This window comes from Phaethon aethereus (assembly GCF_964289735.1).
Source record: "Phaethon aethereus genome assembly, chromosome: Z".
Lineage (NCBI taxonomy): Eukaryota > Metazoa > Chordata > Aves > Phaethontiformes > Phaethontidae > Phaethon > Phaethon aethereus.
In genome coordinates this window covers 33,238,441-33,257,270 of record NC_138577.1, presented here as the reverse complement: position 1 = coordinate 33,257,270, position 18,830 = coordinate 33,238,441, and the positions used below count along the sequence as shown (strand labels likewise).

Here is an 18,830-nt window from a genome sequence, read left to right as displayed (position 1 = left end):
AAATGAAGGAATAGAAGGGCACAAATAAAAGAAAAAGGAATGAACTCTAAGGGGAGGTAAATCTGATTAAGAAGGTAAACCTGAATAAAAACTACATTTTCACCACTACCACCCCCTGACAATTTGCTACCTGAGGAAATAATGAGCATAATTTTGCTGTAGTATTTTGAGAAAGCAAATGAGACTATACTGGAAGAGCACCTAAGCCACAATTACGAAAGAAAAAAAAACCAAAATCACTGTGATAATAAAAGTGTGAGTCTGCACTTCCAAAAGAAGACGAGTAGGTCTGATAGTCTGTTATTACAAGAAAAAAGGTGACATATTTCAAAAGACAAACTGGAAGCAATAATGAATGTCAATAAAGATAAAAATCAAGTCACATGGAACACAAACGAGATCTTGAAAACCTTACCTAACAACCAAGAATTACAGAATTAAGCAGCTTAAACACTGAGAAACCATATTAAGAGCCTGAAAAGAAACATCTTACTTTCCTAATTACTTTTGTCCTGAGTATTGAGAAAAATTAACTGCTAGACTTAAACTATTGCCGTGTGTGGACAACACAGGTAGTCTGAAAGATGACAAACTGGAAACAGGAATATCAAATCAGATGTTCAAAAGCTGTAAGAAATACATGTAAGGCTGAATTTTTAATACAAAACTGTTTAGAACGAGTCTAAATACTGTGAATTTAATGAAAAACAGGTTTATTTCACTACATGTCATGCTATGTGCTAAGTCACACAATTACTGACTTATTTTTTTGAAAAACCTTTCCTCAGGTGTTCAATCCTGTGACTATGCAAGGAGAAGACTTACAGCTAAAGACTGTAGAAATACAGTAGTAGAATACGAAGTATTCTTCTACTAGAATACGAAGTAGAAAGAGTTCAACCACATTCTCACTGACCATATCATTTTTTTCAGCCAAGTATCAGATTTAAAGGAAAAAAAAGTTTAACTGTTGACATTTCAGTTATCTCAAACTACTAGGACAGCAAAGCTTTCCTCCCTTCATTTCATATGCTTTCTAAAGAGGCACAAGAAACACCTGGATTTTCTCCTCAACAATTGCCTTTTCAGTTTGTGGAAAGTGTCTACACCCTTAGAAATCAAAGCCTTACAGTTAATGCCATTTGTCAAAATGCTGAAAACTAATACATGCAAGTACTTTGAGATTATAAAAGATAGATTATGCAGTCATGAAATCCACTGCAAATGGGGCAAAGAAACTTACAAGGAATCAACTTCTTGAAATTAAGCACAGTAGCATGCAGTCTACTCCCCCAAAATACTTGTAAGTTTGAACTCTTATGCCTAGACAGCCATATCATAGCGGCACACTTTTTCTAACGAGTGTATAAAGAATGAAGACTTATATGTGACCTAGCAGGTCTTATTGTTTTAGCATTGTCTAATAAACTGTATGAGAGAAAGTTTCGAATGAGTAAACAAATCACCAATACTAGAAACTAGAAAACAAAATTATGCAGCTAGGAGAGGTGCTCCAAGTAGTCATTCAGACCAATTATAAAAGAAATTTGTTATTGACAGAACATCAAAAAACCACATTTGCCTTAGGAAAAGATTGTCTTAAGAGAAGATTCTACTGGGCAGACAATACAGTTCTCTTTCCTCTTCCTCTTCTGAAATTCTGAAGTGGCCAACATGAACTGAAGATAACAGGTGCCATAATGAAGCTATGATCTGTAGCTCCTGACACTTCTTCATATTTCTAGCCGTTAACTTAGTGTCCTTCAAAAGAAATCACATCCCAGTCTCCTCACTTCACCTGTCAAGACTACTGCCAGGGATTAGACAGCATACACCTTCCTCTTATTCATGATCTCCTGTGCTTAATGTATATAAAGAAAAAAGTCAAATATTTCAGTAAACATGTTTACAAGGGGTATTTGAGAAATGCATTGTATGCTTTTGGCATTTCTTCAAAACAGAACTGTGTGCATCACGCACTGTCACTAATGCTGCCCAAAGCAGCTACCTCTCAAAAAAAGCAGTGATACTTTCCCTTGTTCTGCCCCCACCGTGCACCTACATCATAGTGGCAAAAGCATTTGATTGGATCAGTGACATAAAAAACAGTAATATTCACTTAGTGAACAATAGTTTTTAGATATATTAGGAAGCAAGAACACTTCACTGTACAGCCACACAACCACCAAATTCAATGCAACTTAACTATCAGGTGTACATAGTAAGGAAGTAAGGTAAGAGGAAGAAACAGTGGCCACCTCATCTGACAATTGCCCATAATGTCATTTGGTCTCCAACATCAATTTATCAACAGTGCTACCTGTGTGTATTCTCAGATATATTCTATTAAACCCCAGTCTAATATTTTTATTTGAACATTTCACATTAAAAACATTCGGGAAAAAAAAAACCTGTTAAGCGAGTCTAATCTTCAAACCATCCTTGAGAACGGAATAACAAGTTTAAGACTATCCTCATGACAAGCTCTTCAGCTAAGGAGACATTTTCAAGGAGAAAATGATGATTTTTCTTGACCAGGTAGTACTTAGAATTTTTCTTCTCATTTCCTCAAAATATTCTGTGCTCCCCAACTATCAACCTGTGTCTTGCACGTTACTTATGCAGCACACAGGATGACTAAAATTTCTGACCTCTATGACAACACAGTGAAAGCCCAATTTTCTTAATATACATACATATTATGAAAATACATATATGTGTATATATATACACATACACTTTAAAAGAAAAGGCAGAATTGTGCATAAACACATTGTTTTTCAAAGGTTAATGACAGTCTGGACTACAAATGACAAGCGAAGCTCACCTGAAATAGGCAAGACTTTTTTGGCAAAGCTAATGGCTACAGCAGGACAGAGCATTTTAGAGTGCTAGGCTATCACAGTCTTTCAAACAGAATTCCTTATAGTTTTTTTTTTTTTGTCTCCTCCCTTTATAAAAAGGATGATCAGTAATACCTTTAGCCTTCATTGGGAACTGTTTCTCCTCACATCACTTTCAAGGTGAACTTCTCTTACTGTCTGCAACCCTGATTAGTCCTGAATAAACAGAATACATGTGTAAGAAAAAAAATTAAATTAAAAAAGTAACCTTCCTGACAATGAGAACTCCTCCTGTATTCAAAGATCTTCCCTTAAAAACTTTTCAAATCTCCTACAACACGAAATAATACAGGAATAAATGTCTTCCATTTGAGGAGAATGAGATCTGGGGAATGAACAAACATTTGGGGGAAAAAAAAAGTATTCAAATAGGGAAAAAGGTTGGGAGGGATCCTATCTGTCCAAATAAAGTTCGTTGCCCACGTTCCTATTTTTGTATCTCTTTCAGGTCGCATGGGTCACCTATGACCCTAACATGACTCAAACACTTCAGAAGCAGAAGCAAATAAGCTTAAAATGGTAAAAAAAGAGAGCCAAACTTTCAAATGCTTCTCAGACAGCAGCAGAAACAAAAATGAAAACACAGGAGTACTGAGTTGACAGGTCAATGCATTTTACTAGTGTTTAACAGCAAATCTTCCATCTCAGAATAAAAGCTACCACTGACAGTCTGATACAGCCAAATTAGTTCAATTTACACTAAGGAACTGAGTGTAATGAACAGCAGTCCCACTGATCACTGAAATCAGTCTCCTTTTATTACAAGCTACCACATACACTAATCTTTTCCTGGATTCCATTTATGATCTGAGGGTCTAAAATTACTGTGGTATTTTCTACAATAATTTTTACTTTTATGACATTTTACACATCTTATGGAAGACTAACTGGCTAATGAGAAAGATGTACTGACTGAGGCATACATGTATGGTAATGGCATGTTCTTATGTGCCTTTACCTTCAAAGTAGGCTGTAATCTCTTGGGGATAAAGAATGTAATTTTGTTAAATGATTCTACGAAATTCAGCACAACAACAGGTGCATTTATTCTTGAGGACTACAGGTCCTAATTAGTATTTGATAAAAGTATATATAGTACACCAATACAAGCTCTTTATTTGGATGCAAGAGCATCAGCAGTTTAAGGACAGAACCAGTAAGAACAGACATCTTACTAGATACTGAGGTAAAATCAATGCTGTTCTTAATTCTTCACACTGAAGAATGAAATAGAAATTATCCATCAATAATTTTATTTCTTAGAAATGCATTACTCAGGGTTTTTTTGTTTATTCTGTAAACAAAAATGCCTCCATAACAGGCATAGATCTGTCCACACTCTCCTTTTCCCATTCCTCCTGCCCTATATGTTTGGTACAGGGAGTACACAGGAATGCATCACTAGCAGCAACTACATAACTGAGTTCTCTACTAGAAACAAGGGTCAGCATACCCAGAGTGCATGAGTGTGTGACCCTATGAAAGCCACATTCACGATCATGCCTGGTTTACCAGGCTATGAGCAACAAAGTTCACTCAAAGCAACCTGTTTTGCCTGCACGAAACAGCTGTTGGTTTCTTACTCGACTTCAAAACCCCAACAGCATACAGGCTTCAGGATTGGTAAGTGATGAGCATGCACATGGAAATCACACCTCAGAGAAACCAGCTGCCCTTAAGTACTCCTTCCTAACTATCTACACACCAGTCTACAGGCACAGTCAGTAGCTCCCCACACCCAGTTTAGACAGAGTGGGCTTCAGATTTCTTCGTTACACAGTAATCTGTAAGGACACCATAGTTTCTAAACACATCTAATATTCTATAGATACCCAGAATGGTGGCATTCTGTAATAATGTCAGTTAAAAGTATATTGCAACTTAAGCTCTGCCTTAGCAGTCTTGCAACAGATTTTCAGATTACCAGCATCTATGGAGACCATTGCTAAGACCACTGTACCCTTTGATCTTCCAGCTAGCAGCAGAAAGAGACATAGGGACTGCATGAAGTAACTGGTCCCAAGCAAGTTGGATGACACCTAATCTATCCAACTTATGAACGGCTACACAATTTAAGGAGAAGAATATAGGAAAGATAGAAGAATATAGGAAAACTAGTTTTCTAACCAAAATCAGAAGCACGCTGAATCTTAGTTTAAGTCAAAACCTAGACTAGTCCCAAAAGAAAATCTGTAATAAAAAAAAAATTAAAAAAAAAAGAAACCCACATGCAAGCTGTCATTCTCCCCGCAGAAGTGAGAGAAATCCTGAAGTCATCTTGCTGAAGAACAGACATAGCAAGCTGGTTGCCAGAAGCTCTGAATGTTAACAACAACTATCAGTTTCCTACTTCATTAATGATGAGGATCCCTCAGAGACTGCAGCATTCTCACCAAACCCAGAAGAAACATTAACTTCAGTAAAGTTCAAGGAGAGAAGCCTGGGAAACTCTCCGAAAGATGGTGTACTGATATAGAAGCAAGGACTAATGTAATAACCCTCAAGATCCAGCAGGCAAACAAAAGTATCAACCAAAGAGCTTCTCTTTGAAGGACACTAACGGGCAAGAACCCTAATGTACTTGGAAACCTAAGTCCACCACGTTAAAGTCTTCCTGTTCACCAACAATGATAAAGTCTGTTTTAGTAAAATGAAATATTAAGAACTATAACAAAAAAATCTACTCTTAATAAATCTACTATTAGAAATACTAACTTCTGCCTGCACAGATCCAGGAACTTGGTGAAGCTTTTAGGAATACTCATGAATAGTAATGGCCATCTGGCTACCTAAATTGCCAGAATCAGGCTGGTCTTGTAACTCATTTATAGTGCACAGAATCACAGAATTTTTGGGTTGGAAGGGACTTTTAAAGGTCATCTAGTGCAACCCTCCCTGCAGTGAGCAGGGACATCTTCAACTACAGCAGGTTGCTCAGAGTCCCGTCCAACCTGACCTGGAAGGTTTCCAGGAATGGGGCCTCTACCACTTCTCTGGGAAACCTCTTCCAGTGTTTTACCACCCTCATTGTGAAAAGTTTCTTCCTTCTATCTAGTAAAAATGTACCCTCTTCCAGTTTAAAACCATTACCCCATGTCCTATAGCAACAGGCCCTGCTGAAAAGTTTGTCCCCATCTTTCTTATAATCCCCCTGTAAGTACAAGAAGGCTGCAGTAAGGTCTCCCCAGAGCCTTCTCTTTCCCAGGCTGAACGACCCCAAGTCTCTCAGCCTGTCCTCAGAGGAGAGGTGTTCTAGCCCTCTGATCATTTTTGGGGCCCTCCTCTGGACCCGCTCCAACAGGTCCATGTCTTTCCTGTGCCAAGGGCTCCAGAGCAGTACTCTAAGTGGGATCTCACCAGAGAGGAGTAAAGGGGCAGAATCACCTCCCTCGACCTGCTGGCCACGCTGCTTTGGATCAAGCCCAGGACACCTTTGGCCTTCTGGACTATGAACACACACTGTCAGCTCATGTCCAGCTTTTCATTCACCAGTACCCCCAAGTCCTCCTCAGCAGGGCTGCTCTCAGTCCCTTCAACTCTCATCCTGTACTGATACTGGGGGTTGCCTCAACCCAGGTGCAGGACCCTGCACTTGGCCTTGTTGAACCTCAGGAGGTTCAAACAGCTCCATTCCTCAAGCTTGTCCAGGTCCCTCTGGATGGCAGCCCATCCCTCAGGTGCGTTAACTGCACCACTTCACTTGGCGTTATCTGCAAACTTGCTGAGGGTGCATGCTACCTCACATTGCTTTTCAGACCAGCTCTTTACAGCATTAAAGACAAGATATCCATGTAAATTCTTAAGGACCATAAAAACATCCAACACACATCCTACACAGACACACACTTGACTATAATACCTTGGGCTGAGAAACAAAGAGACCTCAGACTACTTCCACATCTGAAAGTGTTCAGAGGGCATCACTCCACAGCTCATATTAAGAATTAAGTAAATAAATGATCCCTCTCGCTAAAGTACCTGGTTCCCTAGAATAACTAGCCACAGTGTACTTTATGACACATCATGCAGCTATTACCTCAAGGTTTAAGTCAAACTTCTCTCTTGATTGATATAAAACCTGAGGGGGGTATATCAGCCAAGCACGATGGCCCTGAAAAAAGTCACCTACACTTGAGGCATGCTAAATCTATACTTGCATACAGGTAGGCATACTGACATTTCCCAGGCTGCAGAAATGTCTAACCTTCTTGTGACTACCTTGAGAGCCTTCTTAAATAGAATACCTTCATTACAAATGACTTAAACAGGAAAAGACAGCATTTGTTTGTAAATCAGTAAGTCTTTCCACCATTTCATGGAAGAGCTAGCCATCAAGAAGCTAACGCCTGAAGTGAGAGAACTGTCTTCCTGAAACTAAGACTATATCTACTGCTCTACAAACAACAAATATGAAAGGAAATAAGAAGAAAGGGCAAACTTTCACATGACACAGCACTGTAAGACATGTCCTTATGGCGCCACATTAGACTACTGAAATGTCCTGCTCCTGACCTAGAAGTGATTCTCAAGCAAGCTGTGGCAAGGATTCTAGCTACAGTTATCTCAGTTAACTTTAGGATCTAAGCATGTGTTGTACTCCTCATGACTCTTTTCAAATAAAGATTAGGCTTTCTTCTGTTCAAGACAGGTTCACATCTCCTTCTGTATTAAAAGACAGTTGCCACAACTGGATGCCAAGAGAGTTGGTACTGACTGAACGTCTGCATTGATAAAACTGATACTTTGGTCTCTTAAGCACCACAAACCTTTTAAATCTTTGAGCTTATCAAGAACTGTGACTCCAGTTTAAACCAGAATTGAGAAGTTCTGTTCCTCCAAATGGCACCAGGTTTTCTATAAGCAAAACCATCTCTCTGCAAAAACACATAGGCCTTACAACTACTGCAGCAATTTAGTTAAATGCTAGGCATACAGCCTCAGGTGGGGAGGGAGGGAGAGAGAGGAGAAACCACAAAACCAGAAACAACTCAGCTACCCTGTTGCCTACAAAATCAAGGAGGGACATGTAGTACCTCCTATCTGTAGCAGTCACAGCTGGTAAGAGAACTCTGTTTAGTCATAAGGTAGTTACCCCTTTGAAATGATTATAACTAGGCTCTTGCCCAGAAAGGTTAAATTTCTCTTAATCATACTCTTTGCTAGAAGACCAAAAAATATGCTCTGCCATATTCTTCCCCTTCACATTCGCTGTTAACTATTCTGTTTAAACAAGAAGTGGAAAGACAGGAAGAAATGAAAACTCAGCCCCTTAAAGGAGGTACAGTCTTATGAAAAAAAGGGTTAGAAGAAAATGGGTTTTACCAAACCTAAAACTGCAAAACAACTTCTTTTAAGTTTTGCACAGGACTTGTGATATGTAAATCTAGCAGCACCACTGCTAGAACCTGCTTTCTCACCTAAGGGAAAGACAAGTCCTGCTTCATCCTTTAAGAACAGCTGTTCTTAGGAGAGCATAATGACCTGAAAGTTACCCTTCTGAGAAAGAATTAATGAGTTACTGGATTCTTCACTTGATGGGACTGTCAAATATTTCCAGCTAGAAAACCAAAGCCAGATGAATACCAGATCTGCTGATGCTGTTCTAACTACTTTCAAAGAATCAGATGTAGAACATACAAGCAAGCCAGCACCGACCCAGCCTCCTCAATGCAGCCACAGGACTACATAGAACCACTAGCTAAGGCAGCATTATCCCTCACTGAAACTGGTGGAGGGAGAGTAAACACACCACAATTTCTGGGCACATTTTGGATGAAAATTCTTAATTAATTCTAATGCTCTTTGACAGATTTTCTTACCACCCCCAAAAATTTCTAAGTAGACAGAAGTGGGCTCCAGTACAAATTAGTAAGGCAATTAAGGCTAACTGTGAACTTTCCTGACAAGTGCAGTCCAAGACATAATTACCGAGGTGAAGCTTCACTTTTGGATAAAGTTCCCAGCTACACAGTTCCAAGATAGATTCAGGAACGAGTTATGTGTTGGTTGACACCATTGATCAATACAGTGTGAATACCCATGGGACAACTAAGAAAAGAAAGGAAAGAACAGTTTCAGGCCCTCATTTGAGCCAAGGTGTGGATTTGCATGTTTTGGAGACAGCGAGGCAAGACAGGCCTGCCCTACAGGGCTTTGTTGCAAGAACTAGGCCTATGATGATAGAATACCTGGTCCTGGGACAGGGTTGCACAGACTTTCAGTATCTCCTACATAAACATCACAATTAGTATTACTGGCTCCAGATATCAAGAGGAAAAAGGAAAAAAAAGGATGTTGCTTGAAATTTTTTTTTGCAGAGGCTCAGATTAAGTCTGCCGTAACACATGGTACAGTGAAGTATATTTACTATTCACCACAATGAAGCCTTGGGGCTTCATTTTCAAGAGGCTGGAGTAGAACAACTCAGTGCACTACAGGTGACCTATCCCTCAGCTGTAACCTTCTTTTTGGTGATTTTTTTTTCCAAACTGGAAGGATATAACAGGCAGAGAGGGAGAACCACTCTGGAAACTGAGCATCAGTGACAATTTGAAAAATTGCAGACCTGCGTCTACCTCTGATACATAATACTTCCAATGTATTCAAGTAATTTTCATGGCTTTACAGGCACGAGTCTCATGTCATCCATTGGTAAGCCATTTTCATTCCGTTTCAGATAATGGCAAGTGTTTTCATGTCTTGTAAGACTATACCTGTTGTAGGCAAGGCGGAGCTGAAATTATGCCACCCAAGAGAATCATCTTCTTTAGGAGATAAAAGGGAAAAGAGCTTCTCCAAAACAACACAGCAAGGACAGACTAGAGAACGCCAAGTACATCCAGCAGCAAAATGCACAGTCCAAATCTAAAGAGCAAAACACCCAGGAACAGGTAACTGTGCAGAAGATAGTGCTACCAGTAAAATACGAACCTGAAAGAACAGGAGATAAATTAGATTAAACAATTTCTGGAGCAGAGAACAACTGTGTGGCAAGGCACACCATGACCTACCCCCATCAAGCAGATAGGTGTCAGGATACACGTGGTCTACAGACACCAGAGGTAAACACTAATGCATGAAAACAAAGTCACATGAGTGCACACATAGCTACCATATGAATATGCACATTAGGTAACACTAAAAGCAAAAAGTGAGACCTTGAAAGATTTATAACAACAGTCAGTAGCATTCGCCAAAAACCCAATCACTGGTAAGTAAGTGTACAAGTCCCATTTTCCACAAAGCCTTCAAACAGTTTTTCTTTCCACAAGTTCAAACTTCCAATAACTTTAGACTCATCAGTTAAATAACTGTGACTTCAATGACTACCTTGCAACATTGTTTCTGTGCCTTAGCTAATTTTGTTGGCTAAGAATATAAAACTGCTACACATAATCTCATAGCAAGAATAAAAAGACTGTCTCCACCTGCTAAAAGGTAATGGCTAGATCCTGCAGTATATATAAATAGAGGTCAATCTTTTTTCTTTAGTACAAATATGCCAAAGAAAAATCAAACCTGTAATGAAACATTCCCTACTTCTATACCTTTAACTCATGAAAAACAACAATATCTACAAAAATGGAACATAATTTTACTGCAACAGTTACAAACATTGTTTCTCAGAAATGTTTGCCCCTGGCTAACTTACAAATATGCACGGGATTGTAAAATTAGGTAATCTTAAAGCCAGGTCTTTGAAATCACACCACAATAGACATGTAATTTCAAGAGAGAAATATTTTCATTTTGATGATACTGGTTGAATAAGTTTTTTTTCACATATTTCTTGCTATATTCAATTAAATACTTACATTTCTACTTCCACCTTCATAATTCTCCAACATTTTAAGTAGAAAACTTACAGTTGCAGACATAGAATCTGAACTTAGTGAGTTAAAAAAGTGCATTCAGTTGCATCTGCTACTAGTAAGAGCAACAAAAAAGTGCTCTATGTAAGTCAGAGTTACAGTTACATGTTAAAGTAACTGAAGTTCAAATAGGTGGTCTAAAAATGTATTTTGGAAATCTACATTTAGTTAACACCGAATATACTCTGCATCCTTCTACCTTAATCTTACATTGAACAAACTACTATATTTTCACTAATCTCAGTACCAAAAATTAGAAACCCTCAACTCATTCAGTTTTATTCATTTAGCTTAGCTTAATGCTTTTACAGATGTTACTTAAAAAAATATCCAGACTAATTTCTCAAGCAAATGAAGTGGTGAAAAACCTGTTCATATATAAGAAACCCCTCCAAACTCAGGTTTTCCCACCCACACATTGCAATTTGTTTTTACTACAGAATTTGTTTTTACTACAGAAACAACAGAAACCAAGAAAACCACAACCCACCCTTAATGCCTCCTCTCCAGTTCTGAATCAGTTTCATGCCCTCAGTCACAAAGTTCTCTATAACAAACCTTTACTGTAAGTGCAGACCTGCAATTTTGTGCACAATCGTTCTATTTGGAATAAAAATGAACTAAATTAAGGAACAAAATTTGCTCTCGTGTGGGTTCTCCTTCCAATGAGAGGAATTGACTATACACAGGGAATAGTTAAAAAAAATTAAAACAATACTTTACTTGGAAAAACCCACAGTAAAAATTCAGTTATATAGTTTCTTTTTCTTATATAAAAAGGACGGATTTTAAGTTTCATAAAGACAAAGAAATGAATACTTGACAAGTATTTAGGCATGAAAAAAAATCATTACTCCCAGCAGATTCACTATATCCAACCGAAAAGTGTTATAGATTTAATTTTTTTTTCTTGGTTGCAATATTGAACTCGCTTTCTTTGATTCCAAGCTTCTTCAAGAAATTCTTGGTTTATACAAACCAAATAACAATATGTGATGTCCTCAAAATAGTATCAGGAGCACTTACTCATCGTACTTGATATGATAAATAGCTTCTTCATCAGTGTCCATACAGTCTGAATAAGATGTGGATGGTGCACTGTCCAAATTATTTGCATTTTCTCTAGAATGATCTTGACTTAAGTTTCCATTAGTCCTTTTGTAAGTGTTACCACTCTTTCCTTGAGCTTTAGCATTCTTATGTCCTTTTGTTGCTCGGGTAACATTTTCTATATGAGCTTCAAACCAGGCTCCAATGCTGACATCACGGGCATCCACCAATTCATTTATCTAAAAGGAAAATTCAATAATGAATTTATGCTTACTTTACATAATCCCAATTAAGAAAAAAAAATAAATACAACAACTTACTATGCTACTGTTTGTTTTACTGATAGCAAAGTTAATCAACTCTAGTAACTAGCTGAGCTTAAGCAAGTCTAAGCAACATGCAGTCATGAATATATTACACTTTCATTATTTTATTACTATTCCCTCATTAAAGCCTAGTATGAATATAATCTGCATGTAATTTTAAAAAGAAAGGCTCAGTTACTTCCTCTCCACCCACCCACCCTGAAAGGTAGATCTCTTTCATTGTTCTTTCCTCTTGCTTCATCAGTTATTCTTTATGGCTAAAATAAGCCCACACAGCATTAAAATACTAGCTCAAGGACTAGCTCAAAGACTCAAGGAGATAGAATGAGGAAACAAGTTTAACAAGGTTGCCACCACACAGTCAGCCAAAATCTTATGACTGTAAGAAATGGAAATACCCCAGAATTTCTCCCTTCTGTACTCATAATACTGGTCTTAAGCAGCCAAACCACTTTACTATTCTACATCATGTTTCATTTTCTCAAGTCTTCAGCTAGTTAAGTAGATGTTCCTTTAATAATACTGAGAACACTGAAAAAGATATTTAAAGAACACTTCACCAACAGCACACCAAGTACAAAAAAATTATTACAACAGAACTATTGCACAGCAATAAATTGGAAAGCATTTGTAATAACCGATGAGAAACATACATATATATATATAGATATATATCTGGTTTAAGCCACAGCCTGTTAAGTACCAACATAGCAGCACACAGATACTTCCTCTTACTAACCCCAAGGGCTAGTTTCTGTAAACTGAACAATCCTGTATTTTCACAGGAGCAAGCCAAAATAACATGGTCAGTAATTTTTAGTATTTAGAGTGAGGAAGATCTTAGGTATCTGGAAGTGCAATTGACAGCAATTTGAGCTAACAAGTTTATCCCCAAAAAGCGATACTTCTTATTTTACTCTTTTCATTCACCTTCTGAAAATAACCTCCAAAACTCAAACCTTTATTTTTTCTCCTATGTAAAATACCAAGACGTATTTTTAAATTTTTATTACCGAATCACTAAGGTTGGAAGGGACCTTCAAGATCATCAGGTCCAACCATTAATTCAGCACTACCATGTCCCCTAAACGATGTCCTGAAGCACCACATCCACACGTTTTTTGAACACTTCTAGAGATGGTGACTCTACCACCTCCCCAGGCAGCATGTTCTAATGCTTGACCACCTTCTCAGTGAAGAAATTTTTCCTAATATCCAATCTAAACCTCCCCTGGCGTAACTTGAGGCCATTTCCTCTCGTCCCATCACTAGTTACTTGGGAGAAGAAACCAACGCCCACGTCGCCACAACCCCCTGTCAGGTAGCTGTAGAGAGCAATAAGGTCTCCCCTCAGCCTCCTCTTCTCCAGACTAAACAACCCCAGTTCCCTCAGCCGCTCCTCATAAGACTTGTGCTCCAGACACTTCACCAGCTTCGTTGCCCTTCTCTGGACACGCTCCAGCACCTCAATGTCCTACTTGTAGCGAGGGGCCCGAAACTGAACACAGGATTCGAGGTGTAGCCTCACCAGTGCCGAGTACAGGGACACAATCACTTCCCTGCTCCTGCTGGCCACACTATTTCTGATACAGGCCAGGACGCTGTTGGCCTTCTTGGCCACCTGGGCACACTGCCGGCTCATATTCAGCCGGCTGTCAACCAGCACCCCCAGGTCCCTTTCCGCCCGGCGGCTCTCCAGCCACTCTTCCCCAAGCCTGTAGCGTTGCATGGGGTTGTTGTGGCCAAAGTGCAGGACCCGGCACTTGGCCTTGTTAAACCTCATACAGTTGACCTCTGCCCATCGATCCAGCCCGTTCAGATCCCTCTGTAGAGCCCTCCTGCCCTCCAGCAGATCAACACTCCCACCCAACTTGTTGTCATCTGCAAACTTACTGAGGGAGTATTCAAAGTACAGATTTTTACCAGGATAAAAATTTCAGCCACATAATAAACAAATCAGAAGGACAACCTCATTTTACATCTATTTTAAACATAAACAGTGGATTCTGGCATTTCTAGAAGGAACTCTCATGAAGGCATCCCTACACATCCTTACATGTTTGAATCAGTTGTAGCTCAAAGTGCTTCTTTGCTTCCTCCTCTCAAAAAGAGAGCTGAATGAGACACATGCTACTAAGCATTCCCCCATCTGCTGCTACTTCTTGTGACCAGTTATGAAAGTGCCAGAGAAGCCATGTTATCCAAGTCAAAAGTCATCCTCAGATACAGAACAAAAAAAAACCAAAAAAAAAAAATCAGTGCAAACTCCCTTAATCATTATCCTCCAATGCACCCTGCCATAATTTGATGTGCATACTCACAGAACAGAATTCCCACCCTTGCAAAGAGTAAGGGCAAATAATTATCACAGACCACTGAGGAATACCAGAGAACTATTTTATGTTAGTGGTGTCTGTTTTGAGAACTGAGTTATTAGCAGGTCTTTGTGAACAGTATTAAACAAACAAATACTGATTTTAATTACAGATTCAGTTTCTATTTTTTACTTCAAGCTAGTTAAGAGTTGTCAGCTAAACTGGTTTTACAGCAGCCAGAGATTCCTGGATGAAAAGTTACAAGGACTGGGAGAATCAGAAGAAGCTTCTGAATCCATTTTTTTTCCTAACATCATTCCTGCATGCCCAACCAGTGTTACTGTAACTCCTCTCTTGTAACTTGTCTTGCATTCCTCCTTTTGTCATTGGACACCAGCCATGGGTAGCCTGCTTAGCTGAGGTGGTGTCCTTCACACATACTGCATCCATCTTGGGACAGACCCCATCCAGTTTTTAAATCAAACACCACTAACAATTCTCAGTCTTAGTAACAAGGAACAGGACTTTTAACATAACTTTACCCACTACTAGTCCTTCAGAGCCCATTTAAAGATCACATGTCAGGTATAACTGGAATATAAAACAAGCTACAGCATTCTGCTTTACATAATATACAATGACAACACACAGGAACTCTGTAAAAATCACTATTTTAACAAGCTAAAATAAATTATTAATAACTATTTCCAATATCAACTCTACCACTTTTTTTTTTTTTAAATTATAGGTTCCATACTGGCTACCTTTCCTTTCAGTAGTTGAAATCAGAAAGAGAACGGAGGGCACAGAGGCTGACGCTTTTCATAACATACGAGTAAGTAACAGGCATCTTGTTGGGTCTAGCTCTGGATACAGATCCAGTGATACATAGGATTTACCTCAGACAGAAAAAAAAACTGTAACAAACTATTCCTTCCTGTAACTAGACAATTCCTTATTGTTTGACAAAGAAGCAAATGCAAAATAATTAAATATATCCATCTATTTAGCCATCTAACACAGCTTAGTTTATGGCCTTTTTTATTGACATCAAAACAAGTTTACTACCTTGGAATTACATTCTGTAAAGTTTCCTGAATCTGCAAGTAGAAATCCTCTATACACTCCTACTGTCATCTACAACTAGCAAAGAATGCAATGACTGTATCCTTATTTTTTTATATATATATATATATACACACACACACACACACACGTATTAAACAATATATGGTTGGCTGAAAAAAATAACCAGTTCACAGGTAATGAAGGAGAAAGTATTAGGTCCCTAGTATTAGAGATTGCAAAAATTCCAGCTGACTCAACAGAGCCGGTTTCCTTGAGTGTGTTTGCAAAGATCACCATTCCCTGTTCTATCTTCTGTTTTAATCCTGAGCAAAACAGCAAAGAGACTACCTGATACAGTTTTCAGTGTCCTTGAAAATACACATTTTAATATTCCTTTCCTTTGATCAACTGATCTTGTGCAGCCTCCCATCTCCCCAGTATTCTCCCCATCCTTTCTCTTATTACCTTTTACACTCATTGATTAATTGTAAAGCATCAGAATTGAAGAACTAGGGTTTTTTCCACTGTAATAAATAGAGATTAAAAAAAAGGAAGTACATAAGCTTGTGTCTCCATATTCAGGGTACTGAATTTTTAACTCCCCAGCTCCTCAGAGAATGAGTAAAACTGACTGCACAGAATGCTACAGGAACAGAGAGTACTTAACTTACCATGCGTCCTTAGTACCCGAAATACTAAGTAACAGCCTACATGAAACTAAGACAGCTTCCCATTAGGATGATAGTGTTCCTCCAACTTAAATTAACTTGTATACATATGGCAGCCTCAACTTCCTTTTCGTTCTCTGTAATTTTGGACATTTTCCAGCAAAATAATTACTGTTACGTGTATTTCTTTTCTCAGAGAAACACCCAAACAGGAAGTAAAATGCTACTATTCCCTATACATACACATCCTACTAAATATCCAATGAGCTAGCAATCTTGAAACTGCTCATTTTCTGTTTAAATTGAACTTCTGGTACTCTGATTTAATCCTACATGACAATATCAAAAAATTCAATGAGGTACAAAACTAACAATGAATATGATGCATATGATTCCAAAAAACTTATACTGAAACAGCAATCATATCACATACAATTTAAAGAAATTATGTATTTCCATAGTTTATGTAGTTCTAATGCAGCACGGAAACACTAGTATTAAAATAGATATTTGGCAAGCTTGAATAAAAGAAGTAGGGGAAACGCTGCACTTTTCCACTGACTTTTTTTATTAGCTTCTTCTGTTCACAGAAAGTATTTCTGGTTTGCAGATATTCCGAACTTTTTGGTGAACACATGTCAGAGTTTATGAACTCTTCTGAAATCTGCAACACCAGTGAGGTTGGTACAGAGACGCTTTCATTACTCTGCAAAAATCAGCCTAAATGAGATCAATTTGACTTACGTCAATTTGGGGAGATATGTCAAATCATGAAAGAAAGGAATATGGATACACTCTTTCATACAACAAAACAATGAACTTTTTTAACAATAAGATTAAACCCACAAGTGTGAGGTAAGTTTCCAGCTTTTAAAGTTTATACATACCTTGTACAATCCAATGCCAGGATCAATGAGAAATGAGCGAGATGATGTAGATGGCTGACTGGGTGATCCACTATTTGTTTTTTTTACTTTGATCTTGCAGTTGGAAACAGCACAAGGATTGACTTCTCCATCCTGATCCATCACAGCAGCAGTGGTAGGAGCTTCAGATTCAGAACGTATCAAAAGCTGAACTATGTCATTTAGCCCAACATTGTAGTCAAATAAAGTGTGTCCATCTTCAAGCTGTCAAAAGAAAGGTATACTTGTAAAATTCTACCTTGAGATACATAAGTAGTTTACAAATCTTTTCCTTTTACAGACAATAATTTTACAGACTAGAAGAGGTAAGCCAGTTATTCCAGGTAAATAAAAACCTATGTCTTGAGTATATGCAATAGTAAACTCTCATCATGTTACCTGCAGCCATGGTTTCATCCAATTAAAAAAAAAAAAAAAATCACTGAAAGACTTAAAATTAGAAACAGACACCTTTACAGACTTTGGACCTTTTAATTATGTGTCAACATCCAAGATAATGCAGTGATTTTCTATTTAAAAAAAACGGGTAAGTGGCAACACAGAAGCTACATGATATATGCAATAACTATAAATACATGTGAGAAATTTTAAAATAACAATTATTGTGTTGTGTACATTTCAGCTACATAATTTCACAATTTGCTCTTTCTCAATCTTTTCTAGAAAGCAAGGCAGTACCTCATACTTCCATAATATTTTGCAAACTTCTATCTAGATGTTTTATCTACTTCCTAGATAAAACATCTAGGTATCAAAAAACCTCATACACCCACAACTCCATTTACTTTTCAAAACTACAATATCTGAAAGTATTTTGCAAGGGCAACTACACTTAGAGGGAAGCAACACCAAAATGTACTGGGCTTTCAAGTTTATGAAAGGAAATCTCCTAAATTGTGAACAAGCAAAATCATTTTTATTCCAGATTTAGCCAGGTTCCACACTTCCCAGCTCTCCATCCCCAAGATCAAAACAAGATTATTCACAGAAAGTAAGTCTTTTAACTGGTCAGTTTAAAAGCTATTATAAAACTGAAGAAACATGCACTGGGTAGCACTCCCTCAAACAACTTTGTACAGGCCCCATGATATTACAGATGCAATCAGATGCTACAGAACACCAGAATATAAATAGAAGTAGACTTTTTAAATATATAGCACAGGGTTACTAAGCATTATTTTGGGCCGCACTCTGCACAGCTTTAAGATACCTGTTGTTATCTTTATTCTACCCGATGATCTCATCTACCTACAATTAAGCTAAGCAACTAGCACCAAAAAAGTCAAGTTGTACGCTAGGACAGAAAAAAAACCACAGCAGTGACCACTGCTGCTTTGCTCACTTAAACATTCTTAATGACCTAAAGCAATTTTGAAGAGATGCTTTAGATTTAATTTACCTAAAAGTATAATGCACTGCTTTGGGACATCAAAACTAGAATTTGATTAGTTACCTTTTACTTCATGTTGCAGTGGGAGAAAAACATGAATGACTAAAAAACTCCCACCTGTTTCCAAACTACTTTTGCAACAAAAAATGACCTGACATTTTTACACAGTAGGTGCTATTTTCAACATTGCTGTTTCAGGAATCTTATCAGAGAGATCTGTTTTCATGAGCTTATGGGCAGTATAAACACAACAAGAAAACACAGGGAGCCAGAAGAAACAGAAAAAATAAAGAAGGGGGAAGGAATTCTCCAG

General features: G+C 38.0%; 1 protein-coding gene across 2 annotated transcripts in view; it reads right to left on the bottom strand.

Annotated features, from left to right (window-relative positions):
- Positions 1 to 18,830, bottom strand: part of UHRF2 (ubiquitin like with PHD and ring finger domains 2) — a gene marked incomplete at its 5' end in the record, with an annotated part of 97,823 nt that overhangs the window by 65,127 nt on the left and 13,866 nt on the right. For both annotated transcript variants that reach the window (XM_082013478.1, XM_082013479.1), the window contains 2 exons: positions 11,801 to 12,063; positions 17,089 to 17,331. In XM_082013478.1, coding sequence (XP_081869604.1) covers positions 11,801 to 12,063; positions 17,089 to 17,331 — 506 coding nt within the window. The remainder of the gene's footprint in view (positions 1 to 11,800; positions 12,064 to 17,088; positions 17,332 to 18,830) is intronic.